At 39.8% G+C, this 22,811-nt stretch overlaps 1 protein-coding gene and 1 long non-coding RNA gene across 3 annotated transcripts in view; one reads left to right on the top strand and one right to left on the bottom strand.

Moving 5' to 3' along the window:
• The window catches only part of C8H10orf90 (chromosome 8 C10orf90 homolog), a 119,193-nt gene that overhangs the window by 48,273 nt on the left and 48,109 nt on the right, over positions 1–22,811 (bottom strand). The window contains exons 2-3 of the mRNA XM_075935279.1: positions 19,620–19,714; positions 13,733–14,831 (exon numbers count right to left, since the gene is read on the bottom strand). Of these exons, the coding sequence (XP_075791394.1) occupies positions 13,733–14,831; positions 19,620–19,714 (1,194 nt within the window). The remainder of the gene's footprint in view (positions 1–13,732; positions 14,832–19,619; positions 19,715–22,811) is intronic.
• The window catches only part of LOC142830431 (uncharacterized), a 92,825-nt gene that overhangs the window by 63,648 nt on the left and 6,366 nt on the right, over positions 1–22,811 (top strand). Inside the window, exons 2-3 of one of the 2 annotated variants that reach the window (XR_012905664.1) lie at positions 1–6,925; positions 11,227–13,862. The exon at positions 1–6,925 is cut by the window's left edge and continues 11,085 nt beyond it. This is a non-coding gene — a long non-coding RNA (uncharacterized LOC142830431). The other variant, XR_012905663.1, reaches the window with a different exon arrangement.

The raw sequence follows: 22,811 nt of genomic DNA, 5'->3' as shown, positions 1-22,811 counted from the left end.
AGGCAATGGATAAGATCTGGAAAAGTAAAGCGATTAGCTTAGGCATGAAGCTGAGCATCTTGAAATGTGTGTACTTAGCAGCATGTTGTACGGATGTGAGACATGTGTGGTAACAAAAGATTCGAAGAGAAGGCTATTGGTGTTTGAGAGGAGTTGTCATAGAAAGATCCTGAGAATAGGATGGATGCAGAAGGTCACCAATGAGGAATTATATAGGAAGATACAGCCGAAAGAAAACATACTGCAGAAGGTTATACAACAGAAGTTACAGCTATTTGGGTATATCTACAGAATGAATGATAAGTGAGAAGTTAAGACCCTGATATTTGGCATAATGGATGGTGTGAATAGGAGAGGCAGACCTCACAGAGAATGGGTAGATGATATAGTAGATTGGTACAGAGCTAGTCTATAGAAACTAAGCCACTCCAAACTGGACAGGAAAATATGGAAGGAAATACTGAGGGAGGCATTGGACACCAATGGGTGTTGAGCCCATGGCTGTTGATGATGATGAGGAGGAGGTGGCTTAAAACAAACAAAAGGAAGTGTTTCTTCTTGTAACACACAGTCAACCTGTGGAACTCCTTGCAAGAGAATGTTGTGAAGGCCAGGTCTTTAACAGGGTTCAAAGAAGAGCTAGATAAATTCATGGGGGTTAGGTCCATTAATGGCTATTAGCCAGGATGGGCAGGAATGGTGTCGCTAAGGAGCCTCTGTCAGAAACTGGGACTTGGCAACAGGTAGTGGATCACTTGATAATTCCCTGTTCTGTTCATTCCCTCTGGGGCACCTGGCACTGGCCACTGTCAGAAGACAGGATACTGGGCTAGATCCACCTTTGGTCTGACCCGCTCTGGCCTTTCTAATGTTCTTTTGTTCTTATCTTTTCAATTTCTATTACAAAAATGGTTTGTTTTTGTGGAAACTATCGTTTGATTGTGAAAAGTTGTATTTGTGAAATATCCATATGAAGGTTTACACAAGCATTATCCCTTGAGGTTCCAGCCCTGAAATTGGATCTGAGAGGATGAAACCCCATTGATTTCAGTGCACAGCAGAGGCAGAGGTCTCCTCCTGCATACAGTTCACAGCAAGTTTGGGGTTTAACGGATACCTGATATTTCCTAGGAGGGTGAAAAAAAATCCCACAATGTATCTAATCAACTGGCTACTCACACTTCACCCAGTAATAAGCACTCCATAATGATTTCCAATTTAAGATCTCCAAAGCACTTAATCAATTAATTAATTAAACCACTCAGCACTAATTTGTGATAAAGGAATCATACTGAATACCAGTGTAATACTATGAATATTATATAACAGCCCTTCACTTTAGGAGAAGATAGTATACTGATCTAGTTCAATGCTGCTTCACTTGAGATATTTGCTAGAATAAGAGCACAGTGTGGAACAACTGCATCAGAATGAAGGAAAATAATTCTGCTTAACACCTACAGCAGCAGGAGACCATTTTATATCTTGGATCATTAGGTTTGACCATAAGGTATCTTATGTTGAACACCTACAGAATATGTTAGAGGACTACAAAGTAATCCACAAGTATTATTTGATTGAACCTTTTGAGTTCTGCAGATTAATTCTACACTGTATAAAAAAGTTTTCTTTTAGTGCATCTATATTTACTGTCGTAAATTTGAGTCTCCTTCCCCTTCTTCCTGTATTTGGGGCAGGATTGAAGGAGGAACTGTTCAATTTTCATTAACCCCTTTATAATTCTGAAGACTTGAATTAAATCCTTGTTAATTCTTTCCATCATAATTAATCCTAAATCCATACCTCGAACTGTATTTTTGGTCATGTAGCAAAGCAATATATTTTACAAACCAAACATTTCCAGGTAGCTGGTCCTTAGGCTAAGTAGATCTCTGTTGATATTTTTTAAGAAAAATTACAAAAATGGTTATTAGGAAAATTACAAAAATTGGCTGATGCATTTGTGAGGCTTTTTCATAACATATTTTAACATGTGCTGTAGATTAGACGTTCATATTCTCATCACAATGATAATAATGATAATAGAATCATAGAACACTAGAACTGGAAGGGACCTCAAGAGGTCATTGAGTCTGGTCCCCTGCCCTCACAGCAGGACCAAATACTGTCTAGATCATCCCTGTGACATGTCTGTCTAATCTGCTCTTAAATATCTCCAATGATGGAGATTCCACAACCCCTGTTGGCAATTTATTCCAGTGTTTAACCGCCCTGACAGTTAGGAAGTTTTTCCTAATGTCCAACCTAAACCTCCCTTGCTGCAACTTAAGCCCATTTCTTCTTGTCCTATCCTCAGAGGCCAAGGAGAACAATTTTCCTCCCTCCTCCTCCTAACACTCTTTTAGGTACCTGAAAGCTGCTGCTACATCCCTTCTCAGACTTCTCTTTTCTAAACTAAACAAGTTCTTTCAGTCTTCCCTCATAGCTCATGTTTTCTAGACCTTTAATCATTTTTGTTTCTCTTCTCTGGACCTTCTCCAATTTCTCCACATCTTTCTTGAAATGTGGTACCCAGAACTAGAGACAATACTCCAATTGAGGCCTAATCAGCACAGAGTAGAGCGGAAGAATGACTTCTCATGTCTTGTTCACAACATTCGTATTAATGCATCCCAGAATCATGTTTGCTCTTTTTGCAACAGTGTTACACTCTTGACTCATGTTTAACTTATCCACAATGACTCCTAAACCCCTTTCAGCGGTACTCTTTCGTAGACAATCACTTCCCATTCTGTATGTGTGAAACTGATTGTTCCTCCCTAAGTGGAGGAATTTTGACCCTATCCTCCAAAGTACTTGCAACCCCTCCCAGGTTGGTATCATATGCAAACTTAATAATCATACTCTCTATGCCTTCATCTAAATCATTGATGAAGAAATTGAACAGAACCAGCCCCAAAACAGATCCCTGCGGAACCCAATTTGTTATGTCCTTCCAGCATGATTGTGAACTGTTAATAACTATTCTCTGAGAATGGTTATCCAGCCAGTTATGCACCCACCTTACAGTAGCCCCATCTAGGTTGTATTTCCTTAGTTTATTGATAAGCAGGTCATGCGAGACCATGTTAAATGCCTTACTAAAGTCTAGGTATACCACATCCACTGCTTCTCCCTTATCCACAAGACTTATCCTATCAAAGAAATCTATCAGATTGGTTTGAAATGATTTGTTCTTTTCAAATCCATGCTGGCTGTTACCTATCACCTTATTTCTTCCAGATGTTTGCAGATGAATTCCTTAATTACTTGCTCCATTATCTTCCCTGGCACTGATGTCAAACTGGCTGGTCTGTAATTTCCTGGGTTGTTCTTATTTCCCTTTTTATAAATGGCACTATATTTGCCCTTTTCCAGTCTTCTGCAATCTCTCCTGACTTCCATGAGTGTTCAAAGATGATAGCTAAAGGCTCAGACACCTCCTCTATCAGCTCCTTGAGTATACTAGGATTCATTTAATCAGGCCCTGGTGACTTGCAGATATCACTATACTAGGCATCCCATCACCATCCATCTTCTTGATGAAAACTGAAATAAAGTCATTAAGCACCTCTGCCATTTCCATGATGTCACAATAGAAGATGTTACACTATATCATAGTGGCTGAGAAGGAATTTTTATGCTAATTTTTATACAAATATTCAGTGTGACTCAATACCATGAAATAGGTCTTGGGATTTTAAAGTGACAAGAGAGATACATTGGCACCATGGTATTCTGATCAAAGCATATTAAGAGTATCTAGTTATTGACTCAACTATTTCTGGTAATTTGCCATAGCCAGACTGAGCTAGATTCTCATCTTATTTTTTATAGTGTGACTCTCTTAGGGGAGATTTTTACAGTCTAGCAAAATGCCTTGGCCGATACTGGACTATTGATCATCACAATTACTGCCAAATGCATCTAAGTCAGTAGGCTTTTGTAGCAGGCTTACCTTAACTAAGCTTAACAAGCCACAGGGATTTTGAATGACTATGAGAAGTAAGCATGACCCTGATGCCTTGCTAGTTAGGCTGTCTTGAATTTGCTGAAGTCTGTCTCTCAGAAAAAAACAAAAACAGGAAGTTTAGCTACATCTTTGGAGTGTTGTGTGGAAATATAGTTGCAGAACTAACAGTTTAAAACCACTTGCTTATTGGGTTTCTTTTTTTTCTCTTTTTGATTGACATGTTGATGTAATTGTAGCAGTTACTAACATAAAAAAGGTAGACAGGTCTGAGGAATTTAGTTGGGTTTGACATCCCTTGGAATCATCAGACAGGCATCTGTGGCCACTTGAACCTTGTCATTTGACCACTCAAGACCCCTCCAGGTCATTCATAACTATTGCTTGAGAGTGTCCTAACATTTTTGCATATGTTTGTGCTAGAGATCTAGTAAATTTGGATAAAAAGCACTTTGGGTTTGTGCCAATCTTAATTGGACAGGTAGACCATATTCCCAGTGGTTTATCTCCTCACACCACCTTGCAAAGATTAGAGTCATCAAAAGCTTTGGGTTGAGAGAACCTCAGGTAACAGCTCTATTGACTTCAGTGTACTTACTATTGATTTACACTAATGTAAGTGAGAGGAGAGTCAGGCCCGCTGATCCCGCCAGAGAGAGCAATACAGTCAGTAGCTCTCTCTTCAACATTTGAAGTAAGCCCACTTCAAAACATTCTTTTGATTACCTAAAAATGCTATCTTACCCTCCACTATTTGTCTGGAAAGTGTCAAATACTTTAACAATATTCACAGCTTTGCATAGTCTTCTTAGCTGTACAATGTACAGGCAGCTCAGAACGGTAGTATTTTTCACTAACTTTGAATAGGTACAAATGGCTGGAAGAGGTGCAAAAGCAGGAAGGAGCAAAAGTGGTAAGACAGGTAACAATCAGGCCCTAGATATTCCCATACCCAAACGAGAAAGCTCTATATTTTAACTATTATCCCTATCAAACAAGCAGCCCTCCTTTTTTAAAAAAAAAGGTCAATTAACACCATTAGTTATAAATAAATTGTAAGAGGCTCCTTTGTATTCCGAGGTCCTGGAATTTTCAATCTCATACTGGATTAATGCATAGAATAGCATAAAAGGGATAGAAAGCAATGCCTGACACAAATGAAGGTTATTTGCCTTTCATCATCAGGAGAAAATAATGGATCCTGCACCATGCATGTCAATGAGAGCTTTGTCATTCATTCCAGTGTATGTAGGACTGGCCTAATGTTTGTTGCAGGATAAACATTTGACTGTATAAGGTAATTCCCAGTCAATTTACAAATTACTGCAGGATCAACCCCTCAAACGAGTGGGATTAGAACTTCATGGCTAATGTGAGGGGCTCCTTGTAGTCATATACAGTGGAGAAATTGTTCAAGAACAATTAGTTCCATGTGAAAATATGATGGCTATGATTACAGCGGAGGTCACAGAGGTATCTAATGACCAGCTGCTGAAATACCAGCCATGTAATTGAAAGCAGGTCTAGGGACTGCTTTGGTTTATGCAGTTTGGAGTGTATTTTCCCTTTCATGTATATGTTTATCTACTATGATCTCTAATGGGAGCAATATAGCCACATGGAGTGGGGGTTGGGGAAGACAAGATGTTCTTTGATCCCCACATTTTCTCTAAACAAATAATCAGAATAAATACATGTGAGTTCTCTTTAAAAAAAGACCCTTAGGCAACAGCCTCATTTTTCCGTTAGATGTGACAAGTCTCATCCCCTCACTTCAGCCCATCGAATTCTGGGATGATAGGAAAATTGACAAACATAGTTTAAAGGAAACAGGAAAACTATAGGGTTTAATACACTATTTAAGGCAAGTAAAAAGATTGCCCTGAGATTAGAGGACATTTTATATTGAAAAGCATAAAAGGAGAGAAGAGGGAACCAAGAATGAGGGATTTCTTGACATTGCTGACTACAAGCTATAGAGCTAGGGCTCCATCTTACAAGTACTGAGTGACTCCTGGAATCAATGGAAATTGAGGTGCTTAATACTTACAAAAGTTACCCAGTACTTTTCAGGATTGAGACATTTTCCTAAAATTGGTAAATTTAGAACTACCTAATGTGAAATATACACAATGACACAAAACACTTGGGTGTGTCTGCATAGCACCCTTACTTTGAAATAAGCTACACAATCTGCACTATGCAAATTGAGTACCTTATTTTGAAGTTATTTTGAAATAAAGCACTATTTTGACAAATCTCTTAGCCCTCATGGAATGATGATTACAGGGATGCTGGAATAGCTCGCCCAATATTTTGAAATATATTTTGAAATAACTTGCACATTTAAAGATGCAGAAAGCTATTTTGGGATACTTCTGGTATCCCAAAATAGCTCCACAGTATAGACGTAGCCTTGGGGGTAGAGAAAACTTAAGTAACTGAAGTAAAGCATCGAAGTTCTCCTTTTGATGTGCTTTTAGGCTATGATCCTCGTCTCTGAACAAATCAGCACCAGCTACTACTTCTGTAAAGACACACTATGAACATTTTGAGCCAGAAACCAAGTGAGTGTAAATCAGCATAGATTCACTGAAATCTACACATATATCCTGGTTTACAACATCTGGGGATCTGATCCCTCACGTTTAGCTAGTGTATACTAAAGTGGAATCTTCTGCATCATACTTCACATTCTGCTCTGTCTTTGCTGCCTCTCCCTTTACATGGATACTAATACTTGAGAACAAATTGGCACCAACTGCAGTGCCTTGTTCCTATACAATAAAGTCCATATTGTAATTAACTGATCTCTTGTAATATTTTGAATACCAACTCATTTTCTTCTAATCTTAAATTCCAGGTCTTTGTGTGATGATTTCCTCAAGGGCAGCTGATCAAGAAAAACTTCAGAAGCTCATTCTTTTCCCCATGGTAACCTTTCCAATGTATTCAGTAAGTACAATACTACCACTATTTTCCACTCCTATGCCTTAGTAATAAATTAGGTTAGCAGATTATTAATACTGATATATTCTAACTTTGTTCTGTAGTGTGACATTGTGAGCCTCTGATCATCATATCTATAATTTAAACTGGGTTAATTTGAACAGAACAGTCCAACTATTAAGACAGCACACACCAGTCCTTCTGCTGGTGTCATAAGTAAAACCAACGGCCAGCATAGCAGAAGCAGGCAGAAACTGAGGTGTAGAAAAGAAATACAGAGAATAAACTGTGATATGAAATATAAACGCAGAGAGGTAGAAGGCACAAAAGACATACAGATTACTGGAATTTCTTGTCAATGCTGTCCTTTCATGCGGCCCTAAACAATTCTATTAAACTGGTGCCTCTATACCCAATGGCAGCCCAGGAAGGAGCGTGGAGGGATGATTTTAAGAAATATCGTTTTAAAATCTTCAGCAACACACTAATATTTTTAGAGCAAATTTTGAATATAAGTCCTGTAGATTAACACAGTAAATTCCAAAACCGACTGCATATACCAGTGAATTGGCTTCATTACCACTTTAATGACTCTTTTTACAGTTTCAATATTCTCTGCTAGAAAGCTATTTCACTTTGAAATTAACTAGCTTATCACAGGACAGGCGCCTGGGGGAATGGAGGAGGACCAAGGAGGCAACTGCCCAGGGGCCAAATGCAGGACAATGTAGCACTTTAAAGACTAACAAGATGGTTTATTAGATGATGAGCTTTCGTGGGCCAGACCCACTTCCTCAGATCAAATAGTGGAAGAAAATAGTCACAACCATATATACCAAAGGATACAATTAAAAAAAAATGAACACATATGAAAAGGACAAATCACATTTCAGAACAGGAGGGGGATGCAGGGGAGGGGAGGAAGGAAGGTAAGTGTCTGTGAATTGATGATATTAGAGGTGGGGAGAGTGGCACAGATTATGATCTCAAAGGGTCCTGATGTCAACATAATCACTATAAGAATGAAACTGACATAGTTTGTGATATCATCAGGAACCTGAGATGTCTATGTAGCGTGAGTTAGGCTTAGTTGTGTTGTAATTTATGTATGGGGATTGAGTCTACTGATTTTAATAAGAAGACTATTTTGTATTAAATGCACATACAGGCTGAGACTTTGAAAGCTGCCTAAGAGATTTAGATGTCCAATTCTCATTAAAATTAATAAGAATTAGGTGCCCAAAGGCCTTTAGGAAGCTTCAAAAATCCCACCTCTGATGTTGTAGCTTGTTTTCACATGTAACACATGGATCTGAGGCACTTACAATGCAGCTTTTATGGACACAGGCGCTGCAGCTTCAGTAGTGACTAAGTCCCTTTACGTACCATTTTCATTTATTTAAATTTTACAGTGCCAGTAATTTAAAAAAAAAAAAAACAGTCAAGTGAGGTGAAAGAATATCTAAACCAGGACTTTCAAATGTCACAACCATGATTTTATGTAGTAGCTGATAATGAGCTTTCATTTTCTAGGGAGAATTAGTATCTATAAGCATTTCAGCTTTTCACCCCAAAATACAATACAGAAAATATACATTTGTGGTACGATACACAAAGATATTTTGATAAATTGAGATAAGTCATTTCATATTTACATCAAAAGCAAAGAGGCCTATTGCTAGCTGACAGTTCTTTAGATGCCATCCACTATTAAACTCACCCACTGAAACCAAGTCAAACTCTATTTGCAATATGCACAGTTTGCTGTCAGGAAGCCTGACAATAAAATTTAAATGTAAAACTCTGAATGAGATGGAGCTGTATGAATACTGGGAGAGATTCTTTCTGTGGCTCTGTGCCTTCTGTAGTTACCAGTGCATTTGCAAAGTGAGTGTAACCCACTACCAGTTCAGAATGTTAATGATTCACCCCACTTCATGCACTTTGCACTGTTATAAATTTTAATACACAAGGCACAGAACAGTGGAGGATCAGGCCAGTTGCATATGGAAAAGGAAATTGCCTTCCTATTCCACAAGACGGATGTTCCTGGTGCATAATTCACTCGCCCAATAGAAATTTTGGTCCATGCACCATTGGTGGTCCATGAAGACCTGTCTGGTGATATGGTTCCAATGCTCCTGCTGATTTACGGCTGCCAAAATGCACTAAAAGGCAGCTAAGTGGACATCAAATAGTTTTCTATTTTTGTGGGGGAGGGGCATGTAAGCAAGTGTAGTTGAACTGTATAGGTGACTGTGATGCATGAATACAAATGGGAAGAGGCCTACCCTAATATAAACATTTTAAAACCCCTGAATTAGATTATGTTTGTAGAATAATTTGAATATGAAAAGTGCTAAGGATTGTTAAGTATTGCTTGACTAATATCCCCACTAAGGTCATATCAAAACTGAATTTGTAGGACTATGCCAGCAGTTAGAAGCCAAAATAAAAGTTCAGCCATTGACTTTGTTTTTCCTTATCCTGGGGAGGATATTATCCATCTGCTTCCCTTCCTACATTCCCAGGAAGCTGTTAGCTACCTATTTAGTGCTCCAAACTGATATAAATTCAAACTTTTTAAGTTGCTGGGAACTCAGCTGACAAGCCATCTAATGTAACACTGCACTGTATGCTGGCATGGGCTGCTTGTCAAATGGTGTGGTCCTGCATCCGGCATTACTTGCACAGCCCTAACTCCCAGTGAAGTGTGGACTGAAATGCAATCTGACAGCTTCAAACCAAACTAGTCAATATTATAACAGGGGACAAGGGAAATGAGTGTTGGTCTTGGAAATTTTCTTACTCTCTAACTTAGGTATTTTAGTGGGTGCAGTTAAAAAATATTCTGTTTTAATCAGAAAGGGCATAAAAAAATAGATATGCATCTACAGTATAGTGCATCAGTCACTGCACTAGCTAGGCACTACATATGGTAGAATAAAAGTGGTATAAGAGTATAAAATGAGGCATCTCCTTTGGTATTTCTTAGGCTGAGTCATTTACACTGGGAATATCACTGTTTTTCCTTTTCATCATTCCTTTTCTTTGTTTATTTTCATTCTCCTCTTCTCTAGTTCCTCCTTCTTTCTACATATTTTCCTTATACTTTTATATTATTCTCAGCTTCTCTAATGTAAGTAGGCTTGTTATATAGCCCAGGACCCAACACTGGAGAAATACTGAGTCCAGGTCTCTTAGTAGTTTCACTCCAGGTTCTGACCAAATAGTTTCTGTCTCTCCAATGGTCTCAGAGCATAAAGAACAGAAAGGCTATCATTAAGGTTAGCCCAGTTCAAGATCATTAAAAGTTGTAGAGCCCAGAATCAGGTTTCTGATTTGGACCCAGTAGAGTACGGTGAGCCAACAGAAAACAGCATATTATGCTTCCTGCAGCTTGTCATCCTCAAAAGGCAGGCTGCCACATAGTATACCACCTAGATTCTTTGTTGGCCGTGACTGATGGCCTTAGGTAAGGAAACCTGTAGTAGTCTAGGCCTGAGATAAAGAATGTTTGAATCACAATTGCTAGTTTTCATTGGCGGGACTAGGCACAGTCTTCTAGCTAGCATTAGCATGCAGGAAAGGAAGTAAGTGGACCTACCTGGATCTAGGAGATTCATCTAGTAGTACTCAGAGTCCAACCTGGATAAATCCAAGCCAGTACTTTTGGGGAAAGACACTTGGGGTGTGTCTACACAGCAGGGCTAAAGTTCAATTAAGCTATGCAACTTGAGCTACTTCAATTATGTAACTGAATTCGAAATAGCTTAATTCCTACAAAGCAGGAAGTTGAAGGAAGAGCATTCTTCCTTCAACTTCCCTTACTCCTCGTGAAATGAGGGTTGCCATAAGTCAGAGTAAGAAGTCCTCCAGCTCGACATTATTTCTAAATAAAGGCTGATAGTGTGGATGTGCACTATGTTATTTTGGAATAACGTTAGTTATTTCAAAATAACGCTGCTGTGTAGACATACCCTTAAAAAGCAGTAATTGTAAAAAATATTTAAAAGTGACAGCAGACAACTGATTAGTTTTACTTACCCTGTGATATGGCATCTAAAAAGTCTCCTGCAATTTTAGTTGCAGACACACAGGTGTCACATCATGAGGCGGGCAAGTAAGTCTCTCTCAATAGTTTCATCATGTGAGATATTTAAAACTAGTCCAGACAATAGCCAAGACAAACTGTCCAGGTTTGCGCTTGAGGTATAATGGACTAGTCAACCTAATAGATCTTTTCCATCTTTCCTTGTGATGATTCTATGAACTAAAAAGAGTCCTGTTTTTTTGTTTTCTCACAGGTGAAAAAACCGAACCAATTCCCTTTCATTTTAATGAGCAGTGTACGTGACTCATGAATTTTATTAGATTTCCTCAGTTTTGTTACATGGAAAGGTCATGTAAACACATGACAAGTATTAGAGTGCTCATTAATTTTTGGATCCTACAAGAAAGACCATGCCCTGTGGAGTCATGTAAGTTATATTTATAAAACTCACATAGGAAAGTGTGACAAAACACCTTGCTTATCAATAATACAGAAACATACACATTTGCATACTACATCATGTGAACAAATAGTTTAAGCCATTTAATAAGACAACACTTCCCACCTGGTTACCACAATTATTTCCTTGATAAATTGTGGTAATCTCACACATCATTTTATAATAATTGATGGCAAATTCAGACTTTTATAATGGAAACTGCTGTATCTCTTAATCCTGAGAAGTCTCAAAAAATATTCTGGATAACCATTTCTATGATCAATCCCATGCAGCATCTAAAGTAAAGCTGTTCAGCACAGCTTTGAATGCATAGCACTTGCCTTTCAAAATACCAAGAGAACATTTGTTCTTCGAAGCAAGCTTGCAAATGCCACACGTGTATAGGCAGCATGGTTAAGCAGAGACATGAAAGAGTTAAAGCAATAGCCTCAGTCAGAGAGGATGCCCCTCTCTTGTTCTCCTTGCTCTTCCTCAGAGATGCTGAGAGACTTGCTGGACCCCTGGATAAGGTGGAGGCAGCCGGCTCTGTGCTCCAGGAAGGGGCAGGACCTTGAGCAGAAGAGGCGAGCCTGGGGGCAACCAGCCCTTTGTGTTGCCCAGAGAATGCTGCACTGTTGCCTTCCTTTCAGGCAGTCCTCAGAGCCACCTGGAGAGTGCTGCATGGCACTCCAGTGGTGATGTAAAGGGCCCACAGGTTCCGGCAACTGCCATTGCCACGGCAGCCAGGAACCCCCAGGCCCTTTTGAATCACCAGACTCAGGACAGTTGCTCTCTTTGCCCTCCTCCTGTCAGTGCACCTGCTCCTCCCCATTTTCCTTCTCCTCCTTACCATGGTTTGCCATTTCCCTTTTGACTTCCAATGGCAAGAGGTTTGAATCTCATAAATATTCATATTCAAATTGTGTTAAACACTGGGAACTTAGCACCTTGGCAAATCCAGCTACTAATGTAAGTGCCTACATATAGATTTAGGAATCTACCCTTGTCTCATTTTGAAAACATTGGCTAGCCTGCTGAAAGTTCCCAGTGGTAAGTTGCGCTGCAACGGCAGCTTTTCTGAACAGAATATCTACAATGTAATCATTTTATCTTAATAAATACAAATAAAATAAAATAATAATGGTTACTATCATGCATTACTGAGACAGGGAGGTATTGAGTCTAGTGGCAACACCAAGCTCTGAGGAAATATGCCCATCACAATTCTATGCCTTGCTCTGCCACCGAGTCAGCATATGACTTATATCAAAATCCTTTTGTCTCTCATTTTCCCCCTCATCTGTAAAATGGAAAAACTCAGGCACAAATGGTTGTTGTTAGGTTTAATTAATTAATGTTCATACAGTGATCAAAGGCAAAACACTTCAGATGTTATGTAATCCAAGGTTCTTCCCACCTATGATCACTACTACATCCCATTGCATTTTTCACAAGAGAAAATGTACTAGTTTCCATGACTTTGCCAAATTCCAACTCATCTAAATACATTTTGCCTATCTGCATTGTCTCCTAGCATGGTCAACATTTTTCTTGCCCTAAACAGATCCATGGTTATTGCTTGTGCACTATAAAACAGCTGCTGCGTTCCACACCAGTGAAGGCTATGCTTCAGCGCAGATTGAAGCAATCCCTACAGCATCTATTTCTCACCTTACTCATAGAGATGTTGTGAGGATTAATTTTATATTTGTCAAATGCTTTGAGATATTTGGAAGAAATATTTTTAAAGCCTGGCAAAACATGGCTAGGTATGAAGATACAGCCTTTACATATGGAAAATTGCCATCTGTTTTAGATGCCAGAAGACTGGTCTTATTTTATTATGGTTTTCTACATTAAAGCGAGAAAGTGTGTGGGGGGGAGGGAGTCTTTTTTTTAATCACAAGGAGCAAAGCCACTCTGAATCCTTTCATTTCTTATTTTCCACAATTTCTAGTTTAAAAGTGAATCCTACAGAACAAAGACTTTGTTGAAATTCTCTTTTGGGCTAAGAGCTTACACGTTGTTTGGAACAAATATTTATATTGGAGTTACAAATGCATACAGATAGGGGCTGTATGCTGAAAATATGGGTGCCACTTTACCCTATATTATTGCAGATGGAATCCATCATTAGTATGGTAAATATTATACTCACATCAGTCCTAGGATTTAAAATGTCTAGTTTGCACTCAGACTCATCATGTATTTATTTTTGAAGAAGCAAAGATATTTATTACCTGTTTGCATAATGATGCTATGATGGGTCTGTTCCAGTCTGAATCTCTGAAATAGACTTGAGGTTATGCAAATTACTCACCTGCCTCATAACTCCACTTAGACATGTGAATGGACAATTTGATGTCATTGCTAGTACACTGTTCATCAGAATTATCTTCTTTTTGCTTTGCGACTATTACATTATTAGTTCCTTTGGGTGTATCAACAAATGCTGAACATTGAGAGGGAGATGTACTTTTCCAAGGACATGCAGTACTCAAATATTCCTTCTCTGCTGTCTCTTTTTTATCTACATTATTTTCGTTTAAATATGCATTTGAATTTGTTCTCAGTGGAGTCTTGATTTCTTCTGGGAGCTTTGTTTTAAGTATCTCATCTATTGACTCTCCATTAGCTATGCTATCTGCTCCATCTGGTGTTAATGTGGGTGAACTGCAATTTATATTGAACGACAATATTGATCTATGAATTTTTTGGCTTTTAATTTGAGGTTGGTCAATACATACAGAAAGTGACTTGTTGAAGTAATAGATCGTATTTGCACACTGCTGGGAAACTCTGAAGTGAACAGATGAAGTGCATGAAACAGGTGCTTTTTTCCTGTGATTGTTGCCTGGAGGAAACATTCTGTTTTCTTTGTTTTCAGTGTTAAAAATCCCGTCTCCATGCCCTTGACACAGTTGTGAATGAGAATCATAACCCTTTAATCTGGTGGCATATCGGTTTATATAAGATTCTTGATTATGCAAAGGTGTGCAGTGCTGAGCTCGTATTGCCTTGTTTGAAGTAGCAGTAGTGTTCATTAGTACATCATCTCCCCTGCATTTCAAACACAGAGTATCAGTAACGGCTACCTGCACTGGGTTGTTAAAAGGTGGAACAACCCGTCTAGCAGTAACTGTTATGGATGCAAATCCTTTTTTATGAGAGTCTGTTCTAGATATGTTGTCATCGAAAGATGCCTGAATTCCTAATCTGCTGGGAAGTAACGTGAATGCTCTATTAATGTTGACTGAACTATGATTAAGCAGAGATTGCTTCGTATGATAAGCATTAGGCTGAGTGATCACAGACTGCATCGGCAAAGCAGACCCATTTTCTTTTGATTTATTCTCATCAATCAACTGTGAAATGACTATGGATGGAATCATTTTTGTATTTTGTGATGCCAGAGACTCCTGTAAATGAAAAAGATCCAAATTATTGAAATATTCTATTGTCATTCATGTAACTATTTCTCCTTCAGCGTCTATAATAGGATTTGTGCAAGATTTCTTGTTAAATTTCTTTTTGTACCAGTTTGCTTTCTGACATTTCAAAGACATGTTCCCCAAATCCATTCACAATTGTCTAGAAGAGTTCAGCAAAAATCGGATCCATTTTATGCAAAAATTAAACATCCTAAAACCATTAGTTTGAATGATTAACTGGTTCTCTCTATTGGCATATCTGATCCTATGTTTGTCTAACAATATATGTATCAATGGTGATTGTCAATTTCAGATTTACCTGCTCTTTCAGACTGATCTACTGAAATATTAAAAGTGCTTTAAGCACTTACTGCCTGTACAAAATGAATAATGTAGGTTTACCTGTGATTTTCTGTGGAGTGTATGTGGGAGTTTGGCCTGTGCAGTTGCAAAAAAAGCATCAAATATGACTGTGGGGAAAACTTCTCCCTGTTCTCTTCCACAAAAGATATGCACAAATTCTTGTAAGTGCTTTGGATACCTTTTAATTCACTAGTTTAATATTTGCTGAATGCACTAAATAACAGTAAGGAGACATGACCCAAATTGATTGACAGCGGTCCAGACTCATTTTTCCAACAACAATCACCATCTATCTTAACATGACGTACCTAATCAGTGCCAGACCGAGCCATACTTGCTCCCTGGGCAGCGGGCACGTGGTGCATGTGCGGCCCCGCCCCTGAGCCCGCGGCACCTCATTGACATGGTAAGGGGCGCAGTGCCCCCGGGCATGCAGCGCATGCGCGGCCCCGCCCCCAGGTGCCAACCTATGGGGGGCACCTGATTGAAGTGGTAAGGGGAGCCATACGCCCAGCTGCTCAGTGTATGCATGGCCCCACCCCTGGGTGCGCAGCGCCCCTTACCACGTCAGCCAGGTGCCCCCCATAGGTTGCCACCCCGGGCAGCTGCCTGACTAGCCCCCCACCTTAATCAGGACCTGTACCTAATGGGCTGTGACAAAGAATACGCCATTCTATTAGAACTTACCACATGAGCACAAGCATGAAGTTTAACTCCACCTACAATTTATTATTTAGAGATGACTGGTTACATCATGTTTATTTCCTGCAGCATATATGGCTCAAATTCTCTGCTGCTGTAAGTGGTTACATCTCCACTGAGGTAAATGTTAGCTACATCAGTTTACACTAGCAAGAAATTTGGACCTAAGATCTTAGAGTTCTCTCTCCTTGGTCAAAGTTCCCATTGAGTCACAAATTAAATTCTACACACTTGGGACCATGGGTAATTGTCATCTGAATAATGCATTTTTTTTATTTAGGGGATTTATGGGAGGTATTTAATAGCTCATTAAATTAGTTAAATCCATAGTCCTGGAAATTTAACAGAAGGTGATACTGCACAATCAGCGAGCCTCCAGACTTCTCTATAATAGTTTTACCAGTGCACCTCCACCCTTCTTCTTGAGAAACAATCTTTTAGGATAAGTAGGATTTCTTTATACCCTTCTGTTTGTACTTTTTCTGCAATATGTGCCATCCAGGCAGCCAATTGAGGTGATGGGCTGTGTGATCCAAACATGTATCTACCAGGAACTAAATTGAAATAGAAATCTATTTCATGCATCTCACCAAACGACTGGTCAAAAACATTGATATTACCAATATGGCTAGAATCCAATCCTCTGACCATTAAGTCACAGGCTCCTTAGCCCATTACTCAATCCTCTCACTCAGGGTACAGCTACACTGTGTTTTTTTTCTGAAGAAGAAGGTAAAATGAGCTATACAGGGGGCTTCCGAAAGAGGGTTTTATGGAACATTTGGCCCCATGTAGATGGGCAAAATATTGGAAAATCCTCTTTTGGAAAAAGAATCGGAAGAAGATGTGCAAATGCAAGCACAATTTGCATACCTTCTTAGAAACACCCCCTCTTCCCCACAGCATAGCCGTACCCTCAGCCATCTCCCAGAAGTGGACAGTAGAACCTCAAAGTCACAAACACCAGAGTTTTGTGAACTGACTGGTCAATCATACACCTCATCTGGAGCTAGAGGTATGCAATCAGGCAGCAGTAGAGATTTAAAAAAGGCATATACTGTACAGTACTGTGTTAAAGGTTAACTACTAAAAAAATCAAGGGAAAGTTTAAGAAAAAAGATTTGACATAGTTTGACAAAACTATTTCTGTGCTGGTTTCATTCAAATTAAGATGGTTAAAAGCAGCATTTTTTCCCACAATACAATTTTAAAGAAGTAAATGTTCAGTTGTAAGCTTTTGAAAGAACAAACATAACATTTTGTTCAGTGTGAACATTTCAGCGTTATAAACTGCCTGCATTCCTGAGGTGTTCAGAACTCTGGGGCTTTCTAGTAGTTGTATGTTTAGAGATATACTGTACTTGCATTATTTGCATTGAGCATGAGAGTATTCAGGATGTACATGTGCACATGCATAAATATATATTCAGATATATACACCAAAAAGTTCAATTTAGATAACCACAATTATGACTGCTTGGAGCAAGGTACAGAACATCTTCATATATTAGAATATACAGTCATTTCATGCATATATTATTTATAATAAAACACACGTGTAGTTTGATTTCATAGCCACAAAATGCTACTCTAATTTCCCTCACTTTGTGAGAACCATCTCTGTGTATTTGTAATTGTACCAGGAACTGGACGACACATTGCACACACCAATGTTCCCTTTAATTTTTTTCAACCATGTGAGGAATAAATTGTGTTATGTGCACCAAGGCATGTGCACCATGACTAGAAACACATGTTGCCAGCTATGGGTGCTGTGGGCATGCTGCTAAGCAGTTGAGCAGCACTGAAATATCTCCTGGGTGGCCACCCAAGTGCTCAGATTACAATGAATACTGGCTGCACACACAAGATCACGAGATTCTGATAAATTGTAAGTAGGGACAGAGCTATGGCAGAATTTTATAGTCTTCTTAAAGTCTTTGCTGAGGCTACTTGCCCTCATAAGATTGGCCATTACAAGAAAGGGGAAGGGTGGCTTATTCACCTGCTTATAAATATAATCAGCCCCCACCACCACCACTATTACCAAGGTGAAAATAACAATAAACAGAGCACGGTTTGGATTCCAGTTAATTATGCAAAACTTTGGAATTTGTTAGGTAGATGAGGAGAATATGAATATAAGGAGGATGCTGAAAGATGGAAGAATGTTTTGTTGAAGAAGGACTGTGTGTTTTGCAAGAGTTTACGTGGTATTCAATATTTTATTCTGTTGTCTAAAGATTCATATACCATATCTTTCACAATGGTATCTGAGCACCCTAAACTGAATAATAAAACAATCCTATTATACAATTATTGACTAATTTGAACAGGGACAGCTGTAAAATATAGCCCAAGAGGGAGAAAATATTCTCCTAGGGTTTAATATTTTGCTTGAAGGCTGACAACAATCTATTCCATCCAAGGAACTATTTTCACTTCTGAAATTTGTTTATTTCTATTGTTTCTGGCCCTGGAGCCAAGTTGTACTTGCTTTACTGTCTATTGAAATTTTCCATGTGACTTCTCAGTCCCTTTTCTCTCTGCCTCCGCTCTTCTCAACCCCTTCTTTTGACATTATTATGTTTTTCTACTGCAGCAGCACTTACAGGTCTCTTCTTGGCCATCTCCATAGCCTCATACTAGAACATTGACCTGCTATCAGTGATCTAAAATGGGAGGTTCAGAGTGGTAAGTCAGTGGGCAAACTATTACCCTGTATGCTCTGTTAGTGCCAGAATAGGAAAATAGCACAGGATGCTGTCTTTTAAAAAATCCTCAGATTAAAGTTCCAGGAAGGCAGATTTTTGGGACCTAAGCAGCAGAGCAAATCTGGGAATTTTCCCCGTCTTCTAAACTGTTTGTGACTCTGACAGTCCAATATCTTTCCAGCCCCAAGGAATGTATTTTTCCTTTCCCTAACTTTTTTTCTATGGCTTGAATTATATTTTCTTCATATATTTTATAGTACTATATGTACCTCAACCTACATTTTTAAGACATTTGCCTAGCTTCCAATCTTCTCAATTTACCTTCAGTTTTTAAAGCTCAATGAGGATAAATGTTATTTGAAATGTATTATTTTGTATGTCTCTTGTACTCCATAAAAAATTACTTAATTTCTTTTGTTACGTACAAAACAGATGGAAACCCCATGAAGAGTCCAAATGTAAGTCAGAAACACTTCTGATTTGTTTCAGCTCACGTGGCAGTATTTTGAATGATTACATTATAAAAATAAATCATAAATAATGTCTCCTCCCAAAAGTTTTGAGAAGCAATGAGTCTCTCTGAGCTGACCTAACATTCTTTTGGGAATTTGCAAGCTTTTTAGTGCATACGGAAGGAGAATTCTGGTGAACTGCAAATCCATGGCTTTATTTTCAGGGGATCAGAGGATGAGTATCCCACACACTGCTCAGCTCACTTCTATCATTGGTTGAGCTTGCCTGGGGTATTTCTCAAGAACTTACTTTTCCCCCAAAATGTGCATTTCATTTTTTCTTCAGCATGAGTCTAGATAATAAGATGAATTACATCTACTGCAAACAGAGTTGTGATCACTTAGCCTTCACTTTATTTAACTTTTCTGCTGCCGAAGTTGACTGTAATTAAACAAAAACAACTCTAAACCCACTCTATGGAGACAGGGTGATCATTTATAAACTTGAATGAATTCTGCTGAACTGTGAGGTTTTTTGATTTTACCTTAGTGGAGTCTGAGTCTCTCTCTGCAGCATTATTGTACTGAAGGCTTTTCAGCTCTTTTAAATTATTAGCACCACACTGTTTTTCTCTGATTCCTAGAAGGGGAGGAAAGGTAGAAATATTACTGTCAACTACATAGTAGTATGGCTAAAATGGGGGAATAAAACAGAGTAGAAATACAAGGCAAAAGGGTATCACTGACACTGATTCTAAATGTTCTGGTATCCACTTATCCAAGAGCCCACATCTCTGATTCCAGTAGTTGCCCTTTAAACCACATTGTGAGGCTGTTCCCAGGATTGGCTCCAGGACAGACTCACGCTGTATTGAGGCCTGATCAAAAGTCCATTGAAAACAATGGAAGATCTCCCATTTACCTCCCAGTGGGTTGTGGATTAATGTTCACGGATTGGCTCTCTTTTACAGCCTACAGTGTCTAAGGCAGGGGGTGGGCAATAACTTTCACAGAGGGGCCACTTAATTAATTTTTGTGGTCACGGGATGGCTTCACCCCAGAAGGGGCGGGGCCTGGGGCAGAAGGGGCGTGGCCTGAGGATTAGTCTCCCCACCTCCAGAGTTGTCTGGGGCTGGAGGTTTTGAATTAAAAAACACAGAAAAGGACATGTAGCTCCTGCCCCCACCACTACCACATTGTCTGGCAGCCTCCTGGGGTTGCTCTGCTATTTAAAGGGCTCTGGGTTCTGATCCCTTCCTGAGCCAATAAGAAATTTGGTGGCACAGGAAGCAGGAGATAAATAGAAAGAGGCCAGTTGCAGTCCGCGAGCTGGATCAAAGTGTTAGGCAGGCCACATCTGGCCCCCGGGCCACATCTTGCCCAGCCTTGGTCTAAGTCTATGTCTACATTAACAAGTTTTGATGCCAAAGACTGCCCTCTGGTGACAAACCTGGTATAACATACACACTGCAACACAACTTTTGTTGTGAAAAATGACCAGTTTCGGCTACAAAAGAATTCTGCCTCCACGAGGGACTTTTTTCTTTCCCTCTCCTTTTACTGTCAACAAACATGCAGTGTTGACACTATGAGCTTTTTTTTTTTTTTTTTTTTTTTTTTTTTTTGCGCCTTTATTGCCCTCCAGGAAGTTTCCCACAGTGCTCCAAACAGCCTCTCTGGTCAGCACTTTGCCCTGTAGCCAGGTAAAGAACAATCCACTTCACCCCCTTGCAAGACCTGGGATCTTTAAATTCCATTTCTGGCTGGCTTAGTGCGGAGTGGTCTCATGGTGTCTTCCCAGCAGATCATTCCAAATGCTCTCCAGCTTGGACCACCATGGAGCTTTTGGATCTGACCAGTGTGTAGGGAAAGAAGTCTATGCAGTCCCAGCTGCGAGTGACCCATAGGTATTGGGACATGTATGGACATATTTTGTGAAGCTTGTGTGAAAAGGGCTATGAGTGGGACACACTGCAGTGCAGAGTGAAGATAAAGGAGTGGAGGCAGGTGTATCAGAAGTTGAGGGAAACAAACAGTCGATCTAATGCTGCACCCAAGATCTTCCAGGTTTATAAAGGAGCTGGATGCTATCCTGGGGGGTGACCCACATCCACCATTAAGAGCACTGTGGATACTATGGAGATCACAGAGTCAGCAAAAGGAGACCAAACTCAGAGGATGAAGTAACAGATGAAAACGTAGAGCTAGAGGAGGATGTGGGGCACCCAGGGGAAAGGGTTGCCCAGTAGGGAGAGGCAGGCAGCCAGGAACTATTCTCCACTCCTGGGGTGAATGGCTGGTCTCAGCAACTTCTCTACAGGGAGCAGGAATCAAGCACTGAGACACAGGATGAGTGGCTCTGGCATGGGGTGTGCAGAGGTGAGTGTGGGGCACACAAAAGTGGGAGTCTGGCAGTGTTTCTGTGAGCTGCACACAGTTCTGCATAGCTAGCTGTTATGCCCAAGCATAGTGTTGATACACAATGAGATCTCAATGGATTACCAGAGAGAGACCCTCTGGAAGCTTTGCCTGAGGTGCTTGTAAATCGTTCTCTCAAAGGTCCAAGGCAGTGCAGCCTTAGGTACTCAAGCTGCAGAGTGAGCAGATCCAGCTGTGACCGCCCCTGTAGCATGTACACAATTCTTTGTCCAACAACGTACCTCTAAGGGCACACATTCCTTTTCATTCTCTAGGAAACCCCAGTTCCCCTCGCTCTCCACCTTCTCATACAATTTTGACTATGACAGGTGGACCTACTCACAATGGTGAGGTTTTACCCTTTCCAAGACCCTTCTTGCCAGCAAACAGAGAGGTATTTTAGTGTGTTTCACTGTAAATTGTCTTGATCAAAAAAGGCAAAAAAATTTAATTGCGCACTGATTTTATTTTCTGTTCCACAACACACAGCAATCACTTTGGTCCCAGGTACAGGCTGCTCAAGTATTTTCTTGCATAGATGTGTTACGTGCTGATATTAAATGGGTCGCAGCAGGGAAGCAACCCCAAAAGAGATAGATTTCAGTGGCCCTCTTTGTCAAAGTGGTTCCTCAAAGCCCCCTTTATGTTAGTACCAGCCCTCTGGGCTCCTCTGAGAGCCCTATTATCTGGCTGCTCAAACTCTGCAGCCAAGTGGCGTGCCTCAGTACTCCACCCCGAGCAAACATTTCACCTTTAGACTGACAGATACTACACAAAGCATAGCATGTGGCTATGACTATGGGAACATTCTCTTTTATATGGTCTAGTCTACCATAGAGACACCTCCATCTCCCCTTCAATCTGGCAAAGGCAAATGCTACTATAGTAAAACCTTTGTTATCCAGCACTCTGCTAACCAGAAAACTTTGTTAACCGACATTGCCCCCAACCACAATACTGTCACATCTTCAGGCACACAGGCCTGGCTTGGTTTACCATGATTGGCTTAACATTTTTTTATTTAAGTAGTACTAATCATCTTTAACTCAAAATAGAAATGTGAGACCAAATGCCTCACACTACAAAACTACCGATATTAAAAACTTGAGTTTTGCTATTATTGTCCATTGTTTTTTCCTAGGTTGATGGGACCCTCTGATAACTGGATTTTTTAGATAACTGGAAAGCACTAATCCCCGAACATGCTGGATAACACAGGTTTTACTGTATCATGTGGCACTGGCTCGGACTGTTGTTAAACATCCCTTATTGCTGTCCAGGTGCCATGTATGAGGTTTCATGAGCCCAGGCTATAAGGG

The sequence above is a fragment of the Pelodiscus sinensis genome, chromosome 8 (genome assembly GCF_049634645.1).
Source record: "Pelodiscus sinensis isolate JC-2024 chromosome 8, ASM4963464v1, whole genome shotgun sequence".
Lineage (NCBI taxonomy): Eukaryota > Metazoa > Chordata > Testudines > Trionychidae > Pelodiscus > Pelodiscus sinensis.
This window is presented reverse-complemented; position numbering and strand designations above follow the sequence as displayed.